Source organism: Oxyura jamaicensis, chromosome 5 (genome assembly GCF_011077185.1).
Source record: "Oxyura jamaicensis isolate SHBP4307 breed ruddy duck chromosome 5, BPBGC_Ojam_1.0, whole genome shotgun sequence".
In the NCBI taxonomy this organism is placed as follows: Eukaryota; Metazoa; Chordata; class Aves; order Anseriformes; family Anatidae; genus Oxyura; species Oxyura jamaicensis.
In genome coordinates this window covers 19,065,286-19,085,177 of record NC_048897.1, presented here as the reverse complement: position 1 = coordinate 19,085,177, position 19,892 = coordinate 19,065,286, and the positions used below count along the sequence as shown (strand labels likewise).

Here is a 19,892-nt window from a genome sequence, read left to right as displayed (position 1 = left end):
TGTATACAAATGCCTTACAAATAAATGTACTTCTCTCTTCCAATTTTTGTTGCCTCCTGTGCTCCTGGTTTCATCTGTCAGCAAGAATGGGAGTAACTGTGTTATGCAGAGCCAGTGCAGAGGGGAACAGAAAGGTTTTCTTTTCATGAGCATCGCCTATTTATGGATATTGCATGGAGGATGACAAGTCATCTCCTGGGTTTATTGCTACACTATCGCAAAGGACAGGCCAGCTGTTAGAGGAAACTGAGAGGATACTTCATTAAGGTGCTGTTCAAGGTGTTCAGGCTTTGGGGCTGTGGTTCGAGGAACTGCCCACGGCAGATGGGACTTGACCTTCGCAGATTGCCAGTTTACACTGAGGGATGCTGGGGACCTCTAGAAGAATGAACACTATTGAGTGCATACTGGGAGAAACAATTTGTTTATGCATAAAAGTATGTCTGCTTCTTCCTGGCCCACACTGTGGAAACCCTGTCCATCAAGGGAAAATCATCTCCTCTGTGCTACTGAAAGCTTCTGCTGAGGTGCTGTGGGCAGAGTGGGAAGCAAGCAGACACGTAGACTGAGACTTCCTTGGTGTGAGCAGGAGGCTCTCAGGACTGGTCCTGTGCTGTAACCAGCTTTGCAGATAAACCTGAGAATATTAGTATGCCATTTTGTTAGTAAGGGTCTCTCTTATAGCCCCAGATATTCAAGACTGTGTCTTACACCTGGCCTTCTTGCCATTGCTTTTTCTTTTCTTTTCCCTGGGTACGTATCACTCTCTATACTGTAGCTTTCCATGTTTTGTGTTGTGTTTTGTTCTTAACTAGAGAATCCATTGCCTTGGGCACCACAGACTTCACAGAAGAAGATGTGGATAAAATCATGGAAGAACTGGGCAAGGAGTACAAAGGCAATGCATACCATCTGATGCACAAGAACTGTAATCACTTCTCTGCTGCTCTGGCTGAGGTGGGCACAACTATTTCCTATATATATATATATTTTTCTGCTTCAGATCTGTAGTAGCCCTTACAGAAGGGGATCTAAGATCAGCATAGCCTGCCACTTCAGAGTCAGTAGTCAGCTCTCCTGTCTCTGCCCTTAATATTTTTGAAAACCAGTTGCTGTTCAAAATGATGGGTTTAGGAGATGGAGATGCATCAGGTTTGTCACCAGTTTGGTCTAAACTGTGGGTAAAATTTGGACTGCCTGCACTGTGGCTCACTGAATAGGCTGCTGAGCAGGAACTGGAAAGACAAACCTGGCTTGCATGCAGATGTGCATCATTTTAATAGCAAGAACATAAGCAACCTTATATGATGTGAAAAGGAACGAAAGAGGCTTCTCAGTGTTCTGCTAACAAAATGTTGCAGTGTTCAGGAAGTGAGTGTTCCTTATTTGATGTGCACCATCTAAAACTCATTTTACAAAAAAGTATTGATTTTTCTCATAGCTGTCTTTGGTGCTTACATATTTCCATGTTCCCAAAAATGCTGTGAATTTTAACAGAGCTGATATTTCTCTTCAGAAATAATTGAAGCACAGAGAAATGCAAATTTACCCTATTTCCTAACTCGAGATACTTGATTATTTAATTTTTAAATTGACAAATATATCATTTTGGGGGAAAGGTGCCTTCCATCCTATCCCCAGCTGAGATGTTTAAAGTGTTATTTCCATTAAGGTATGTATATTCAGCACTTATGTAAATCTGTATTTGGGATCTTGACCCAGTGCCAGAAAAGAAATGAAAAGAAGGAAATGCAAGTGACCTTCCATTTAACAAAACAAAGTCAATCAAACAAAACCACCACCAACAAAGAAACAATGCCCCTGTTTCTGTGTCTGTCATAGGCATTTTATGGCAAATGCAAGAATAGAATCTCCTCCACGTGGAGGAAGACAGCTTAAATTCTGTTAAGACAAAACCTGTTTGAGCTGAAAGCAATGGAAGTTTCTATTCTCATTTCCCAACATCTGAATACTTGCTTAACTTTACAGCCTTGGTGCTTTCTTTTGTTGCTGTAGTTGCCATTAAAAACAAACAAAAGCCAAACACTGTCCCTGTCCCACCCCCCAGATTAGACTGTTCTGATCCCTGCCATGTAGAGCTGTAAGGTACAGCCTCCTGCTCTTAAAAACGAGCAGAATGCATTGACACATGATGCGGGGCTCTCAAGGTATGTGTCACCATAGAGGGTAGAAAAAAGAACTGAGATTTGTGCTCTGAGACCAATTCTGAGACTAATCTCCTTAGTGTTTGTATTATCCTTTCCATCAGACTCTTCATCTGTGACCCAGCAATAATAATAATTAGCATCTATTTATGCACAGCCATGTTATGTAGTAGCTAAAAACAGAAAATGGAGAAAAGTATTCAAAGACTAAAAAGAAAGGCTGGTAGAAGCTTTGTTTGGCAGAATAAATCTGCCTTGGAGCATGAGCAGTGTGGTGACTTCAGGTTGTTCTGAGCCTCCTGACTACTGCCAGGCAAGTCACATCCCTGTGTTGTGCCTGACTGCCCCCTCTTGTACGCTGGCTGGATGATTTCTTTCATTTGAAAAGTGCTTTGAAATCTCTTTGTAAAAGCTCTTATCCACTAAGGTTAATTAGCTGCCTTGTGGCTTGTATTGCTCTGTATCAGCAAGCCCTATTAGAGCTGGAACTCGAGAGAGCCGTGTGGTGATGTGTGGGTTCAGGTGTTCTCACAAATGTGTCTGGCAAGCCTCGAGAGGTGGCTGTACGGCCGTGTGCTTGAGGGCTGTGCTTGACCTTCCTAACTTCCTTACTTGGCTGTGGACTTGCTAATTAGGATCCATGCAGGACACCTGTAGGGCAGGTTCCTCATCCTCACATGGACTGCTTGAAGTCACAGGAGTAGGCCTTTGCTTTCAAAGTTTCTGTCTTCTTGTCCTTTAATAGTATTTTTTCAGCAAATAGAACATATATCTAAAATCTTTCATCTACTTCTGCCTACGATCAGTTTTTCTGTTAAATTCATGTTTAATATAACGATGCTTCAGGTCTCACCATGGTAACTGGCAATTGTTGTCTTCAACAGTTACAAAACTTGCTGTCTAAGCAGGCAAAGCAGACTATGTTAATGGTTAGGGGGATGTCCAGACCTATGTCATGAACATTTGGCCGTGCATCTTGAAAAATCCCTGGATGGCAGCAGGTCCAGCACAGGCAGATAGGCTCTACTCAACCACTGGGCATGCCTTTTTCTTGATACTTACCTGTGGAAAAAACTCATTTAGCTCTGCTGTTATATGCCACTGTGGTGCTACAGTTCCACACATCCTTTCTGGGCCTTCTGATTTTCCTGCCCACACTTGCTTGTGAGTTACAAGGGGCTTTGTTACTCCCTTGCTGGTACTTACTTAGCTCTGACTGCAAAGCGTGTTTGGACTCGCTCTTAGACTTAGATCTCTTCCCCACTTTGCCAGTTCCCCATGGCCTTCTAATGTGCAGTGACTGGATCAAAGATGGATGGATCTATTAACAAAGCAACTCCCGTGGAAAGAAAACTGAGAGTGCCATGGTTTCAGCAGCAGAAGTTTGGACTTCAATTTCTACGATGCTGTTTCATGGAGAAAGCTTTCTCAGAGTGTGATTCAGTGAACATGCTGTGTGATCAGGAATCTTTTCCTGTGCTTTTTCTGAGAAATATTTCCTCATCAGGGAACTTCAGAATGTGTAAGAAGTGAAGAACTACCCCGGGCTGTAAATCTCTGCCCAGTAAGTGCTGCACACCATCTTCACTACAGTTTTGAAGGAAGTTCTGCTGTAACACAATGCAGAATTTCCTGGTGGTTAGTCGTCAGAGAGAAATTAGATGCACTCCCTGTGTATGTACCTGGCTTCAATTTAAGGTAGTTGATACACACACCACTTAATACCCCTTGGCGGTCTCCCTTTACCCTCACAATCTGTCAGTGTGGGAAGGTGAGGGAGCTTGATCTAATTAGTGAAAATCTAGTTAGTGTTGTTTCAGCCACTCTGACTGCTGCTACATGGTCCCGTGGTGCCCATTTTTATAAAACCACTTAAGCAAATTGCTTGTGGGTTAAAATGAAGAGGTTCATCAAACTGGAATTAGCACCTTGCCTACAAGGAGCTTGTTCATTTCATGTTGCTTATGTTGACAGTCACCAAAATCGAGCAGTATCAGTACCATGCTCTCTGAAGAAACTGTCCAGGATGATGGGCATTCCTTTTAGGGGACTTGTACCTATGATTTCTGCAAAGAAAAATCAGTTAGGCCACCAGCAGCCAAGCCCAAGCTTTCCATGCTGTTCTGAGCTTTGTTCTGAGTTTCATGCCTTGCTGCGTGTCAGTACTCCAGGCGCTTCAGGGAGGTGATGCAGCAGGCACACAGCAGGGATTTTAGCATTCTGATACTATTATGTGTGTGGAGAGAGCACAGTTAGGACCACATAAATACTGGGTGAAGTCCTTCTGTTTGATCATCTGTTGTTAAGTCACTGTGTTCCTAACAATCCCAGCAATACGTACAAATGGCCCTTCAAGGAACAGCAAAATATTTACATTCTTTATGAGTTGCCCTGGCTGATGAAAGAGGCTATTTAAACTCCCAGATGGAAAAATATTGGCTATTAAACATTAGGAAAAAAAAAAAAAAAGCCTTTTAAACATAAAAAGAGAGGCTAAAATAATTAGTCCTTTCCATAATGTGATTTGTTGAGTTTCCTGGTTTTCAGAACAGGGACAGAAGTTACAAATTCCTGTAAAGCAGATGTAAAGGGAAAGGAATATAGTTGTGCTTTCAGAAGAAAGCCAAACTCAAAGTAATTCCTGGTCTGGAAGGAAGGACCCGCAGGCTTGAGGTCGCAACCATGCCATTGCTTTTCAAGAGCACTTGTTACTGCAGCAGCAGGAAGCAAGGAAGTTTGCTGTGAATAGTGTGTTTGGGGAGCTAAGAAAGAGGTGCAATTATACTGTCACCAAGCCTGTTCTTTGGGCATAGATAAAGGTAGATGCACGCAGATACTGGGAACTGTGCAACTGCTGTCACTGCAGAGCATGGCTCTTGATTACTCTGTAACTCTTAAATACAATCTGGACTTGTGGAAGGTAGATGCTAGGTAAGGCAAAAGCATACTTGGCACAACTTGTACCCCCAAACACACGTGGAGGTGCAAGGTTGACTGTCGGGTTCAAATGGGAGCAAGCAAGAATGAGCCCTGTTCACGTGTCAGCATATGGTGAGTGTACGGTGCCCAAGGACATCTTCAGAGAACACAGCCATACCTGGAGGATCACAAGGAGGATGAACGTTTTCTCCTTCCAGGTTCTTCTCCAGTCTGGTGATATTCCTCAGTACTGAGTATAAGGACACTGTCACTGCGACTTAAAGACTCAGAGGAAGCTTCTGCTGCTTAGCCCATTCACAAACAGAAGATGACTCATTTAACTTCCCACCAGCAATTTTCCATGCTTCTGAAGTTTCCTATCTTAGATAAGCTATGGAGCCCTGTTCCTACCAGAGTGACGACAGTTGCTACAGCATGCCTCAGAAAAGGGCGAACCACCATGGGAAGGGAGAAAAACACCTTTGAATCAGTACCAGAACTGGAAGATAAGTGGAATGACTCAAGGAAACCACTCCTTCTCCCTTCACCAATGTGATTACTGCCAAGCAACTGAAATGCTTGCTATTTAAATAAATTGTTTAGCACCTTGCTATAGGACACATGGCATGCAATTATCAAAGAAGTGAGTCTTCTGTGAGCACCAGGGAAGATAACCTCTTTTATTCCAATTGCCGGCTGTAGAACAATGATAAAGTCAGTAGGTCTTATGGGCTCTTTTGGGAAGATATGAAGTTGATGCTCATCATAATTAGGAAATTAATTGAGAGGTACAGATTTGATTTACCTTAAAGATTGTTGATGTTGGAACTTTACATGAAGGTAGCAGAGACAGAAAATCTTACTCTTTTATCATATCTTCTCTTCCCATTCTTGAAAGGGAAATGATTTCTTTCTGACTTGTATGTGTCAGAGAATCATAAACTTGGGATAGGTCACTTGGATTTGAGGGATTACAAACTCTCGAGGAAAACAGATATCTCCTCCAGCTTTCTTTTGTACTCATGGATCCTTCTCACCCCTTTATTCCTTTAAATATCAAAGGATCTGTTTCCTTGTTGATCAACACTTCTTCATCCAAAGGATTGGATCCAGAGGACTGTGCTCAGAGTTTCCACCTGGGGAAAATAGCTAACTTTCCCAGAAAACATCCTAACAGAGCTAATTGTCAAAGCTGAGCTAGTTTTTTTGGAGTAAACTGAGTCACCAAAAGCAGAGCCTTTTAGACAGATCTGACAGTTTATTAAAACTTTTCATAGGAAAACTTTTGTGGGTTCAAACAGAACTTCTAGCTGGTGAGACACTCATTGTTAAGTAACCACAAGCTTCCTGGATAAAGAGAAGCTCGCTGGGGTGTGGGAGAGCAAGTTAGACCAAAGATTTATTTACCTTCTATTCTGCATTCCAGCAAAAAACTCTCCTGAATATCAGCTGCAAGATGTTCTGGAGAAGGGTATCCCTCATCCTCTCCTGTGGGAACTGTCCTACTTTAATTATTTACATGAACAAGGAAATAACACATTCCAGGAGAAAAAGAGTGGCCGAAATCAGAATTATTGTGCTTGTGGTTTTAGAAGCTAATTTTGGAGTGGTAGGATTTGTAGGCATTTCTAGAGAGAAAGATGTCTGGGGGAACTGGAGGTGGTGTTCTTTAGCTGAAGTGGCCTTGGGAAATAGTCCTGGGGACTAATGAAGTGAGCTTGGCCTACTTGTCTACAACCCGAGTGTGGAAGAGAATCTCCTGAGCATCTCAGGTTGCTTAGGTCAGCCTTGGAAAATTGTTTAGCATCCTAGGTGAGCCTGGCCCTTACTGGATGGGGATTCTGGCCACAGTCAAATGCTTTGTAGCCAGAGTCAACAATTGTGGTTGGAGCCTTGGTAGAAAGGAGTCATCTTTCTTTACTTCCCCACTTGCCATGGGGCTGTGCTTGAAGTGGCATGAGATGGTAGCCAACACACCTTCTTTTCTCCATGGCTGGTTACTTGTCCTTTCTCAGCCAAGGCAAACCTGGCAGCATATAACAGACTTGCACCAGAATCTTGCTTTCCTTAAAGTAGTTTGACTTTCAGCAAATTTGCTGAGAAAGGCAGGTTTGCTGAGTCAAGGACCAAACGAGGGCAGCTTTTTAACTGCAATGAATAATTCAGCCCTAAAGCTTTCCAGGTCCATCCCCAGACACACGTGAGCTCTTGTAATGTTATTAAAAACTAGGAAGCTTTCCTTAGCCTGAAAGCTCAGAGAGAAGGGATTAAACATCAGAGAAGGGAACTTCAGGAGGCATTTGTGTCACAGTTGAAAGCAACAGAAGCTTTTATAAACCAGCTTTCAGCAGATCCTGAGGAGCGAAGTGATACTCATGTTTTCCTTAGTCAACAGTTGCTTTTCAGTTGCCTCTGTTATGAGGAGGAGATGGGTGTTTTGTTGCACAGAAGTGTATGTGCTAGTCTGTTATTGGCAGGGGACAGAGCACTCCAAACAGGCAGGAAAGAGGGACAGAAATGAACAAACAAATCAACTGAAAAGCAACCATGGGCTATGAAAGAAGATAGGAAACCTTTGTTTCCTGGCACCTGAGCCAGTCTTCACCAAAGCTGATGGAAAGACATCCTTCATTCAAGTAGCCTTTGAATGTCGCTAGCTCTTTGGGGAACAGGCTGTCTTGCTTTTCTGTTTCTTAAATACCATTTACATCTAGAAGCAGCTTATTAATAAAGACATCCTGCACCCATAAATTATCCTCATGGTTTCAGATGGATGTCATTTTTCTCTCAGTTCTGCCTGTATATATGCACAACTGTATACTGTTAGTAAACTGCTAAATGGTATCACAGATAGAGCTTCTCTGTAGCGGCAAAATGAGATTTCTAAGCGTGGTTTGTGGATTAGTTGAAATTTGTGAAGTATCTGGGGAGTCCTTGGAATGAAGGGTAGTATAAAAGTATACATTTCTTTTTCCATCATTAACCTTTCTAGCCTTGCTACCCTGAAAGGGTATTCTAGCCCAACAAAAAGGGTTAATGGAATAAATCCTACATGCGTCTTCCAGGTCTCTCAGTCCATCCTCTTTCCTCTATCTACCTACTTGTGCAGGGGAATAGCATGAAGTGGCAAATAGTTGGAAAAAGAAATCAACCCCCCAGAATAACATGTTCTTAGCACATCATTCCAATTTTTTGAAAATGGTCTGGTTTTGCCACATGTGCCTCTGCAGTTATTTCAGGTTTTCCCTCTTTTTTTTTGGTAGATCGATCATTTTAGATTAGATGTGAAGATATTTTAAGAGTGGAGGGAAAAAAAAACACCACCAACAAAACAAAAACAAAACCAACATTTTAACCTTCCTGGGCCTGTTGTAAACATGGGGGCTTTGCACCATCTATTTTGCTTTATTTGCCTTTTTTTTTTTTTTTTTTTTTCTTCAGTTTTCTTTCCAAACCAAGTGCCCTGTGGCCTACCTTGTTATAAATAAGCATAGCAGCTTGGAGCCAATTTAGTTCATACTCTCTGGGGAGTTCTTCTCTAGACACACCATCGTGAACCCTTTGAGTCTGTGCGTGCACAAATGCTGAGGACATGCCTCCTTTACACAAATGAAAATGGCAAGGAAAAAACCTGTCCTTTTCACCAATGCCTGTTGAGAAATGAAAAGTGTCAGAAGTGCAAATGAACTAAGTGTGTTGATAGGCTCTCAAGACTGGAAGCTTTTGCCTAGCAGTCCTGCCAGACAAAGTCTTTCCCTGTTCCCATGGGTTCCTGTATTCTCGCTTCTCATTGTCTCTCCATCCTCAGTAACCTGCTGCTCACTGATGTTAGGAAACAAGGCTTCAGACTGAGACTGAAACACAGGATTTTCTTGATTAGCATTCAGGAAAAAAGGATGCTGCTCATGCTCATCACTCCGTGAATGGGGGTTGGCCTGGTCATGTTCAGGACAGCCATAACGTGTGTGTTTAGACATATCTATATATCGGTGTGCTATACTGTAACATATGGATGATCATACTGGGTAACAGCTGTTCTCAGCCACTGGTCTTGAAGCAGCACCTGCTAGGAAAAGAGAGTTCCTTTCCATGCCATCATGATAACAGAAATGAATCACAGTTGTTTGCAGTATTTTAAATATCAGTTACAAGCCCAGACTTAATTACACTCAGCACTGCTGAAATGGTCATCTGTTCAGAGGCTGCTTGCTGCCTACCTTGTCATCCTGCTGGCTGTACTTAGAAGTGCTGGTTACGAGCACTTTTGTGCCCAGAGGCATTTGACCATGCTGCGGTGTTGGTACATAGCAAATCAGTGATGCCTCTTGTAATTCTGCCCTGAATGTGGTCCGTTAGATGTCACGTAATCATAGGGCAGAGCTTGAGGTATGTTCCCTGCTGAGACACACAGATTTCCTCAGCTCTGTGAGCACTGGGCAAAGGTGTCCTCCTGCATTGGGTTTATGGTTTATTCCATATGTCTCCAAGTACTGATTTGATTACATTGCCATGTTTCTCTTTTTACACATGCTTCTGGCTGCCCTAGTGCAGCCTGCGAGCTTTGCCTGGGCAGGTGTGCTGGTTTGTATCTAATGACCTTATTCTGAAATTCAGATCAGCATCATCTATACGGTGTTGTCTAGACCTCATAGGAGCAAACACTGGAAAGATTCCCCTTGGACTCTGAACGCTTTGCTCCTGAAGTGCTGTGGGATGTGTGTTGGACTCCTGAGGCAGCAGTAAGCCTCTTTGCATTCTCTGAGATGTGCCAAGGGAACGCTGCACAGCAGCTCAGTGGATACGTGCCCTGTGTGGCCACCGCCTCATTCTAAGCAGGGCTGCTGAGGGGAAGTAGCCGTGGGTGGCTGAGCAGATGTTCAGTGCTGAACTCTCAGAGCCTCAGCACCATGACAAGAACTGAAGTAATTAGCACACATTGCTCGAGGAATGTAATGTTGCCTCTGCACAGCTTGATTTTCATGGACCAGAGGATTACACGGTGCCTCTGGAAGGGCTCGCTTAAAAAACATATACCTAAGTGTGTTGACCTAGACTTCTGTGCATGGCCTGAATTGCCCCAGTTTGCACCATCCAGCACAGCACTGAACTTACTGCATTTGAGCGTTTTCTTTTAAGATCCACAACTAGTCAGCCCTTCACCCTCTTTTGGAAGGGGCTCAGTCCATTAAGCTACCTCAGATTATGTCTAGTATATTTTAATAGTGTTCACAGAACACGGCACATACTTGCTCCCTGTCTCAAAAGAGAAGAAAGAGGAGGATAACAGCAGGCTGACTGCATTATTCTCTGTAAGGCAGAAGACTCAGTTTCTTCCGTAGCTGGATGGCATACAAACCCACGTTTCCCAGCTGCTAGGCTGCTCTCCTGCTCAAGGTAACGCTTTACACAGAACTGTAAGGTCTTGCTGAGAAATAAATCCTAGCTCTTAGGGCACTTAAGGGAGGGAAGAGTCATGAGTTGCAGCCCTTATACCCAGGGCTGTTTATATGTTTTAACCAGGGTCTGTTTACCGCCAAATGGCATGGCTAAAGATGCTCAGAGGCTCTTTTTACATCCTAAACGAGCTGCTTCTTGATGAGCTGAAATCCCGGTGTGGATTTGACAGCTGTGCAGAAATAGCACCCGAACTGCAGGGTCCCGTTTTTCTGTCACATTTGGCTTCAGCCACGGATCTCTGAACTGCTGCTTCCGTTTGACCCAGCTGCATCTGCAGAGTCCCTGCAGCTCCTGTGCAGTCCCCAGGAGCAGCTGCAGCTGTGGGGGCCCTGGCTGCCTGTCACAAGGTGCCGCTCAGTGGAAGCTGCGGGTACGTGCATCCTGCGCAGGGGCTTCTGCCTGAAGTGGGGACTGGTCTCAGCCAGCAAGCAGAAGCTGCACCCGCTGTCCCAGGGGCTGGATTTCTGTTCGTGGCAGTGGCTGGCTGTCCCTGGGGGGTGGGTGGAATATCTCCTGCCTTTGGGCACCTCACAGAGCAGGAAGGATGAGGAAGAGCAATGCTCAGCAATGATAGCCGGACAATATTCACAGGAGGTCTGCAGAGCTTAGGGAAACCCTGAATGGGTTGGAAACCCTGTACTCCTCAAGGTGGCCTATCCCAAGCCCTTTTATGCCTCAGATAAGCTACAACCCCTGAGCTACCTTGCATCTCACATAGGCTTAGCTCTTCTGTGGCCCTGGCTGTTTCTTTAAAGTTTCTTCTCCAATCAGCTGCATACCAAGAGGCTCAGGTGTCAAACTCAGGCTCTGCTGCAGCTGTGGTAGGTTTTCTGGTCACTGGGTATTTCCAAAAGGGATGGTAGCAGGACAATTTGATAGCATGGCCAGGACCAGTGATTTCTGACCCATAGCAGTTTATCTGCTAAGTTTGACAGGACAGCTACGTGACCCATCATATGGAAGTTTACCCCTCTCAAAAAGAGAAAAACCAACTTGGTTGTCAGGCAAGAAGAAACTCTAAAATGCCAAATTCCTAAGAACCTTTTAAAAAAAAATAATTCTTCTTGTGGAAACAGTGGATGGTAAAAGGGTTCTGTAAGTTTATTAAGTTTATTGTTCCAGTGTGTGGTTTTCAGTTGAGAATTGCCTTAAAGAGCTGCAGTAAGTTTTCTGTGGACTCATAAGCAGTTGGAAAACACCCACTTCATCTTGCTTATCTTGTTTTATTTAAGTTTGGTTGGCTCAGTCCCATCACAGTCAGGCTTACTTGATGCCTCTCCATGAGACAAGTACTGCTGGATGATCTAGCATGACACACACTCTATGGCAAGGAGCTGAAAACAGAGAAGGTTACAGTGTTAGTGGAATTCCCTGCAGTTGCCCTTTTGCTCCTGTTGAGCATTGTGTTTTGCTGTGGAATAGTAACGAGGCTTTGCTGACAAGAGACAAGGGCAAACACGACTGAGGAAAGGGAAACCACTTTGACTCTATCATTATCCTTAGGCTTCACAAACAGCCCTTTGCTGATCGATGTCATGATGCCCACACATCTCTCAGTTCTTTTTATGGCTCCTTCTGGCCTCACTGATTCATTCTGGGTGAAGAAGCTCCCATAAACAAACAGCAAACATTTCAGCATCGCTTCCACATTTGGAAGTGCTATTTCATTTGCTAGGGAATCTGCTTTGGAAAGAAAGACCCATTTTAAAGCTGTATTTCCACTTCAAGCAGTCTTACCTTGTTCTGTTTTATTGTTTCTGCTAATTTTCTGAAGAATCATACTCTGTTTTTGTTTTCCTATTAATATCTGGGGGGGGGAAATCTTTAGTAAGACCTATGGTTGCTTGAGAACTAAATTCACATGTATGCATGCATCACAAGGAGCCTGAACTGAGTCACTTTGTACAATATGTTGCCTGAGTTCCTGGGCAGGAAGAAAGAGAAATGCTACAAAATCTAGAGGCAAATCTGCTGCATTTGTTGGTTTTGGCTCAAGTTCAGTGTTCGAGTAGAAGATATTGAATACAGTTTTAAAAATTCAGCAGTATTCTTATGAAAATGATCAGAGGCGTCTGATGAGAAAATCAAATAGATCAGCAAATTTTCTATGAATGAGTCTTCAGTGCAGGTAGAGAGCGCCTGTGCTTATTGATTCAGGCAGTAGTTCTAGCAATGGAAACCAGGAATCCGGATGGGGATAAAGAATTGCTACAGAAGGAACAGATTAAAAATATCAAAAATACAGATTCATATGGCTGTGCCTGAGGTTAAGTAAAATGCAGCACCATTAAGAACTGAATTAGAAGTCCTTGATTACCCTTGTAATTTACAGGGTATTGAGTAAAGAACAGGAGTCTGTACCTGAAAATAATTTAAGAAGCCAAATGGTTCTGCTTGTTCTCCGATGCCTACTGATAACGTCTTCAGTTTCACACATTGATTTTTAAACAATGCATGTCAAAATAAAGTTAGTTCCATAGTCAAATTAGCATGGTCACAGGTTTGCTGCCTTCTCCACACCTTATTGGAAATTCCACGCTGTTGGAGTAAGCTAATTTCCTTCAACTCAAGGTGACCGCCGGAGTGGAGCTTAGATTGTTCTGGCCAGGCCAAAGTACACTTGAAGGACCAGCTGGCCATCAGTCCTGAGAACTGTCCAGCAGTATGGCCTGTCCTCTTTGCAACTGCTCCAGTGCTGCTCCCTGAAAAATCCCTTGAAACCTCTAAGCAAGGTTCCTGCATTTCCACTGTCAATACCAGACATCTCGCCAAATAAGCTTGAGTGGATTAGAGACAAACAACCTCTTAGTTTTTGCGGTAATTGGTATTAAATTAAGTGTAGTTTTAGACCGGAAGATGGTGGGAGAAAAATGAAAGGAGCTTAGTATTGGGAGAAGGTGCAGCATGGACAGCCCTGGAACCACTAATCCACATAAAGTACGGAACAAGGTCTGTGGGGTGGCATTTCCTCAAAATCTGTCTTGGAGACAGTGCTGGGTGGGAGGGAGAATTCAGGTAGTATGACCTGCCACAGACCTCAGGCTCTAGCATGCTGGTGTAGGACTGCACAGGTGGTGTATTTACCAAGGACAGATCCTTGAGGCTGGTAATTTCTAGGTGCCTCTTCTGTGTCTGCTTTGGGAAATGGTAAAACGCAAAGGGAAATTTTCCTTATGTGGCCTAAGCCAGACAGAGATACTAAAATCTGGCACCTGTATGTGTGTGTGGTCAAATGCTGCAGAAGGAAGGGTCTGCAGTATGCAGCAAGGTGTTCCATTGTGCTGAATATGGTATGACTTAGGAAAAGTGTCTGTGCTAGCAGAGTGTAACCCAAGTTGAGGCCAGCAGCATGTACGATGAAACACAGACCCAGTGAGAAGCTAGTATTTTTACATTTGTTGCGCTCTTCCTCGCGTTTAGGAAATGCTACACAAGGAGAAATTAAAGGGTAACGTGACAGTAGGAAAAGGACCCTTAGGTATTGTAACTTGACTGACCCGGTGTGTTGACACAAGGAAGAAAAGTGAGCAGGAAGAGCAGCTCTCAGGCATCTCCAGAGATCTGCCTAGTCGGACTCAGCTTCTCAATTCCTAGAGTCTGCCCAGCAACAGCTTAAATCTTTTTCCAAATTTTTTGAACAATTTTAAAAAATGAGTGTCATTGTCTTGACTGAGGGCCACCAGCAGGCCTGTCCTTTAACCCATGGACTGCCTGGAGAACAGGCTGGCTGAAGATGTTGAGGGCCATGAGCTGTTTTCCCCAGTCACTGCTCAGATGCTGATACGGGCTATGGCTGGCAGGGCTGTGTGTGCTGAGAAGTCACTGTGTGCTGTCGTTTGCAATTAGAGCTGGTTTTGGCTGTAGAGGATGCTCCCTGCATTCCAACAGGTCTCTTCAGAGCAATGGGGAGCACACCAGCTGAGGTGATGGTGCAGATGGAGGTGACGCTACCACCACAAATGTGTTTGGGCACTATTAACCACGTTCTTGTTTGATTTGCTCCCCAGATCCTGTGCGGGAAGGAGATCCCCCGCTGGGTGAACCGCCTGGCCTACTTCAGCTCCTGCATCCCCTTCCTCCAGAGCTGCCTCCCCAAGGAGTGGCTGACCCCGGCAGCCCTGCAGAGCCACATCAGCCTCGGGCTCCACAAGGAGGAGCAGGGGGACACAACGGATGAGGAGTCCCCCTCCACCTCCGCTGCCCCCTCAGCCTCAGGCACCTCGCGAACCTGTAGACATACCCGGGTCTAAGCTGTGCCCAGTATGCTCTCTAATAACGTTCTCCTCTCTTGTACTATTTCTTCCTTGCTCACCCTTTCACACACCTTGTTTCTCTCTTTTCTTCACCTGACAACGCAGGGGAAGGAAGACCCCTGCTACCAAGGAGGAGAAGCTTCAGACCCTTTTCAAAGGGCTGCCACGACAGTTGCTTGCCAAAACGATTGTGGACTCCAACACTGAGCTGAGAGGTGTGGCAACTAAGCTGGATTCTCTTCCTGGGATCCTCATGCTCCTCGATCCATGGAGAACTGCTGGCTCTCTCAGGCATGAGAGCACGCGTAGGGGCAGGGGGGCACCATACTGTGACGTTCCTCCTCTGGAGCAGTTTTATCTTTTTATCTCTTCCCCCACCCACTTGAGCCCAGCAGCCTCCACTCTATTTTGGCTGGGGTTGCCATTCCAAATGGCAAATTTCCTGCCCACGCCCAGTGAAAGAGGCAGAGCCAGAACTCAACCTCATCTCTTAGACCAGCAACAAGCTCCACTCAGCCCCATCCCTTTTGTAATTATCAGGTTTCTAACTCACGTGAAGGACAAATGAAAGGTGCTGCTGTTCTACAAACACCAGTTTTCAGTACTCAAGTTTAAGAGCTTGAATGACAGTCCTGCTCTTGAAAATAATAACAAAGAGAACCTAGAAAATGAATGTGTTACTGTGGCTGTTCTTCGGGGTCAGAAAAAAAGAGGATGGGGCTAGTGCTTAAAGGCAGCTGCTAAGTAGGTGCAGAGATGACTGTTGACCATATTGGTGCTTTTTGGCACAGACCCCTCTCAGTTCCCCTATTTCTAGGCAGTGTTCCTGGTTTCCTCTTTTCCCTTTCCCCAGGCTGGCGAATCTGTCTCCTAGCTGATGGTTGCTGGCTGTCTTTGGGGGAAATGGCTTTCTGGAGCAGTAAGGTGAGGAGAAAGAATCTGCTGGGAAGATCAGTACTTCCTTCAGCTTGTTCAGCGCTCACGAGTCCTAAAAGGTATCTCCCGAGCCACCCTTCCCCAGCCTATTTTAGAGCCAATCAAGAAGGTAACAAATAAGTGGTGAACCCAAAGAATGTCAACATGTTTCCTTCTCCTCCCTTTCTGGAGGTGGAGGGGGAAACCAAGGGCCACATCGGGAAAGCATGGATGACCCTTCCCATGCATGGGCCACCATGGTGCCTTCTGTTGTGTGCACTATTTCAATGGCATGAAAAATGGGCTGAGCTGGTTCACTGGTCTCCAGGCTGGCTCTTGACAAAAATCTGGTCTTTGGATGTTTTTCTGCTCATTTTGGTGGTGGACAAGAAAACTGAGGAGAAAAGGACACATACGCCAACTCTACCACTCAGTTACCTCACTAGGAATTCTATTCAGATGATGTGGGAGAGCATCAAAGGGGAAATCCAGACCCCACTTTCTCCCTTCTAGCTCCTCTTGGCCACACAAAGGAGGATGAAAAAGGCACAGGCCCAGTGTTGAAAGAAGGTTTCTGTTTTAGAAATGCTGTTCTCAACAGCTGCTACCAAGTCAGGACTTCCTCCCTCCACCCAAAAAACCTACAAGTGCTTAAGATGGGTTGTCTCCTTTCATTGGCTGCTGTAAGACCAAGTGTGTGCTAAGTCCAACTATATGTTTCTTTAGCTCAGGTATACAGAAGCGTGTGCTTTCATGGCTGGCTATGCTGTACATCGTGTCTGCACAGGCAGTGCTTAATGGTTTGTTACACGTGCACACTCTGCGTGAAGAGAGGCTTTGGCGAGATGTATCGTATGGAAATACAACACACAGGATGGTCTCACTCCACTGCTTCCTGGAGTGATGCATTTGTGTTTGGGCAACAAACCTTTTACAACACACCTCTCATTTTTATCCTCTGAACAAATTGCTGCAAGTTCTGTACTGAACTAAAGTCATGCTCCTTTACTAACCTTGGCTACTCACAGCCAATACTGCATTATGAGCAATTCTGCAGCTCCTGGTATCCAATCCAGCACCAATCTTGATTACCCTGGCTCGTCCAGGGACGTTTAATAAGATTTCTATCCTGTTCTCCATCCTGCTGCCCAGAAACATTACACAATGTACTGCTGTGTACTCCCCTCCCCTGCAGTCATGGTCACTGTAGCCTAAACCAGCAGCGCAAGCTCCATTTGTCTGAAGTTCCTAGGGTGCCTGCCAATAGCTGGCAGCACAGTACATGAAGTGAATTTTTAAATCACTTTTTAAAGTCCTTCTCTGGAGGAAAGTGAGAAAAGGCTTTCCCAGAGCTTCCATGCAGGCCAAGGAAACTGCAGTCAGAAACGCCTCGTTCCTGACGTGGCAAAAGCCAGCCAGCCAGCCCTTGGGTTTCCATTCAGCACCTGAGCTCCATGTAAAACCTCACGCACACACCTAGGAGAGAACTATGGCTCCAGCAGCACGTTTCATGAGGAAAACCCTCTCACGGTGTTTCACAAAGTAAAATGTTTAACTGGCTGTATTGTAACACAGACAAAGCTGCACTCAACCTTCTTGGGGGGGACGTGACTATGTGCTTGAAGTATTGGGAGTAACACTTGGGAAGAGCTGTCAGTGTCATAAAAAACTGATGTTTGTTTTTGTTTTTTACCTACTTTTATGTTTGTCAGTCTGTTTATGGCAGTTGGGGTCATAACAAGGAGGCATGAAACCTCTGTCATAAGTCAAAACCAGAATATATTCCAGTCTTCAAAAAGGTTTCTCCCCACCCCTCTCTGTTCAAGGTGATTGACCAACAACGTCAAGAACAAAGGGACACTGTGGAAATAAAATATATATTGGTGATAGCTTTATCTCTGTAATTTAACAGCATTTTAGATTATTAAAAATGAAAACATTTTTAAGTCTAATTTACTGCTCATCTCTAGCACAGCTTGTTTGGTTTAAGCATTTGTCTTATCCTTCTTAACACAGAATTATTGCTATTATTATGTAATGATACAACATTTGCATTTAGTTTCATATTTACTTTCTCTGACTGTTTTAGATTATAACACCATGGAAAAATTTTAGATACCAGCAATTATCAGTGAAAACTAAGAGCAGCTTATGAGTCTTGACAAGAGCACCCAATGGCACCAGCACAGACTCTTAACCTGTCTTCTTACTGCCAGGACTCTTTGTGCCCTTTTAGAAGCTGGAATGGGAGGGCACCAACGCTGCACATGGGCATCAGCAGCTGAGGGTTACTTCTCTAGCAGAGAACTAATAGTCCTCAGGTGAGACAGTAATAATGAAAGTAAGGTTAGCATAATGCTGTATTACAATTACAAGACAAACTATTAGAATTACAAGACAAACTGTTTTTTATGGAAAGTTACAGTGAGAGGAATGAGGTAAGAACCACTCTTCTCAGCACATCTGCATCTACAATAGCAATTCTCTTAATTTTGTTCCCAGTGCTTGTAGGAGTGCTCTGTGATGACTTGATCCCAGTCTCAGCGCAGCCCAGAGATGAACACAGGCCTGTTCTTTTGCTCTCTTCACTCCCGGACAGAAGTCAGCATTTCTGGAATTCAGGTGTTTGAGGGGATGGTGGAACACATTAAATTGCTGCCAGGAATGAATGACTGCTGGTTCTAAACCTCAGTAGATGACCCATTAATGCTGCTGTAGCCAGCTTTGTTTTGATCGTATTTAAAAGTTTCTGGGAGTGCAACACGATTGGGATAAGGGATAACAGTGGAGGAAAACTGGCAGTATGATCATGGTAGTTTTATCTCCTTGGGAAACAAAATGAAAGACACAGCTAACAGGCAGACCCTGAGGACTGCCTAATCAATGAGATTTGATGGAAAGTTCAAAATCACAGAAGAAAGCCCTCAGGAAAGAAGATGTGTATTCACCTACAAAACCTATTGGGGCTTGCACATTTACCTTAACAGCGTTGAGCTGACTTGTCTTTTGTTGTAAGTATAGGTTCAGCTGCCTGTGTACTGGTCATCCACTGAGTGAGTATGTCTCACTGGGGAGGGCAGAAGCTGTATATTTGAATTCAGCGGTGCCCTCAGCACTTATCAATCCGAATGGCAATGTTTCCTGCTGTCCTGCAGTCCTGCTTGTCCTGGTACCTTGTAAGCTATGGAAGCTCTTTGTGTCTCCATGCCACCTGCTTTCCTGAAATGCCCCTGCTCTCAGCTCTGCAGGCTGGCTTTTGAGACGGCAGTAAAATCCCCACGTTTGCTGAGATTCAGTGAACTAGTCATTCCTTTGCACTAGTCATCATTTAATCATCATTCTGCAAAGCGGCACGGTTTGTTTTTGAGGTCCACTTAGCCCAGGCCAAGCCCTTTTCCGAATGTCCCGCAGAAGCCCAAAAGGAAGTGCAGTACACAGAAAAGTGCCGAGAATTTGAACCAAATCCCCTCGCTGAAGCTCTTTTTCACACGTTCAACACCGGGCAGACAGGTGTGCTCGGAGGGGACTGTGACCCTTACAAGTCTTTACTGGTGGCAGTCCTTACGAAGTGTGTACGTATGCAGTGCTAAATCTTCCACAGGGCAGTACCTGCGGCTCTGCAGGCGAGAAAAGGCAATCCGCACCCTGCCGGCAGCGGGCTGCTGCTCTCTTCCCTGCTGGGAGCGCTGTAGCAGCTATCGATTTTCACGTGGATTTTTCTTCGTTACACAGAAACGCGAGCTTTTGTGCCTTCCCAAACTACACGCTGCAGGCTTTTCCTCTGCCTGCTGGGGCAGAGATGCCTGCAGAAACAAGTTCCTGCCTTCACCCCAGGGAGTCGAGAAGGGAACTTCTCCCGAGGGACATCCTGCCGCAAACCACCGCACGGCAGCTGCTCGTCAGCCTCGGGGCTGTCTGGAGAGTCTTTTTCTCTGTAGTCTTGCGCTGTTTTCTAATTTCTGCGACTTCAAAGGTGTCTTTAGCGAGGGCAAACTCCTCTACCATACACACCCAAAGGGCATTTTACGTCAGCGGGGTAATTCAGGGCCACGCGCGGGTTTGCTGCAGTTTTGGGGACAGTGCTTCCATCTCCCCCCGAGGACTGTGCTGCAGCGAGTAACTTTGAGCGCCCACTGTCCTGCAAGAGGGACCAAACCGCCCCTCAGACAACGACGCGGCGCGT

General features: G+C 44.8%; 1 protein-coding gene across 5 annotated transcripts in view; it reads left to right on the top strand.

The window, feature by feature from the left end:
• Window positions 1–17,661, top strand: part of LOC118168681 (deubiquitinase DESI2-like) — a 52,768-nt gene extending 35,107 nt beyond the window's left edge. For all 5 annotated transcript variants that reach the window (XM_035329246.1, XM_035329243.1, XM_035329244.1 and 2 more), the window contains 2 exons: window positions 816–957; window positions 14,549–17,661. In XM_035329246.1, the coding sequence (XP_035185137.1) occupies window positions 816–957; window positions 14,549–14,791 (385 nt within the window). In that variant the 3' untranslated portion in view covers window positions 14,792–17,661. The remainder of the gene's footprint in view (window positions 1–815; window positions 958–14,548) is intronic.
• The last annotated feature ends 2,231 nt before the right edge of the window (window positions 17,662–19,892 follow it).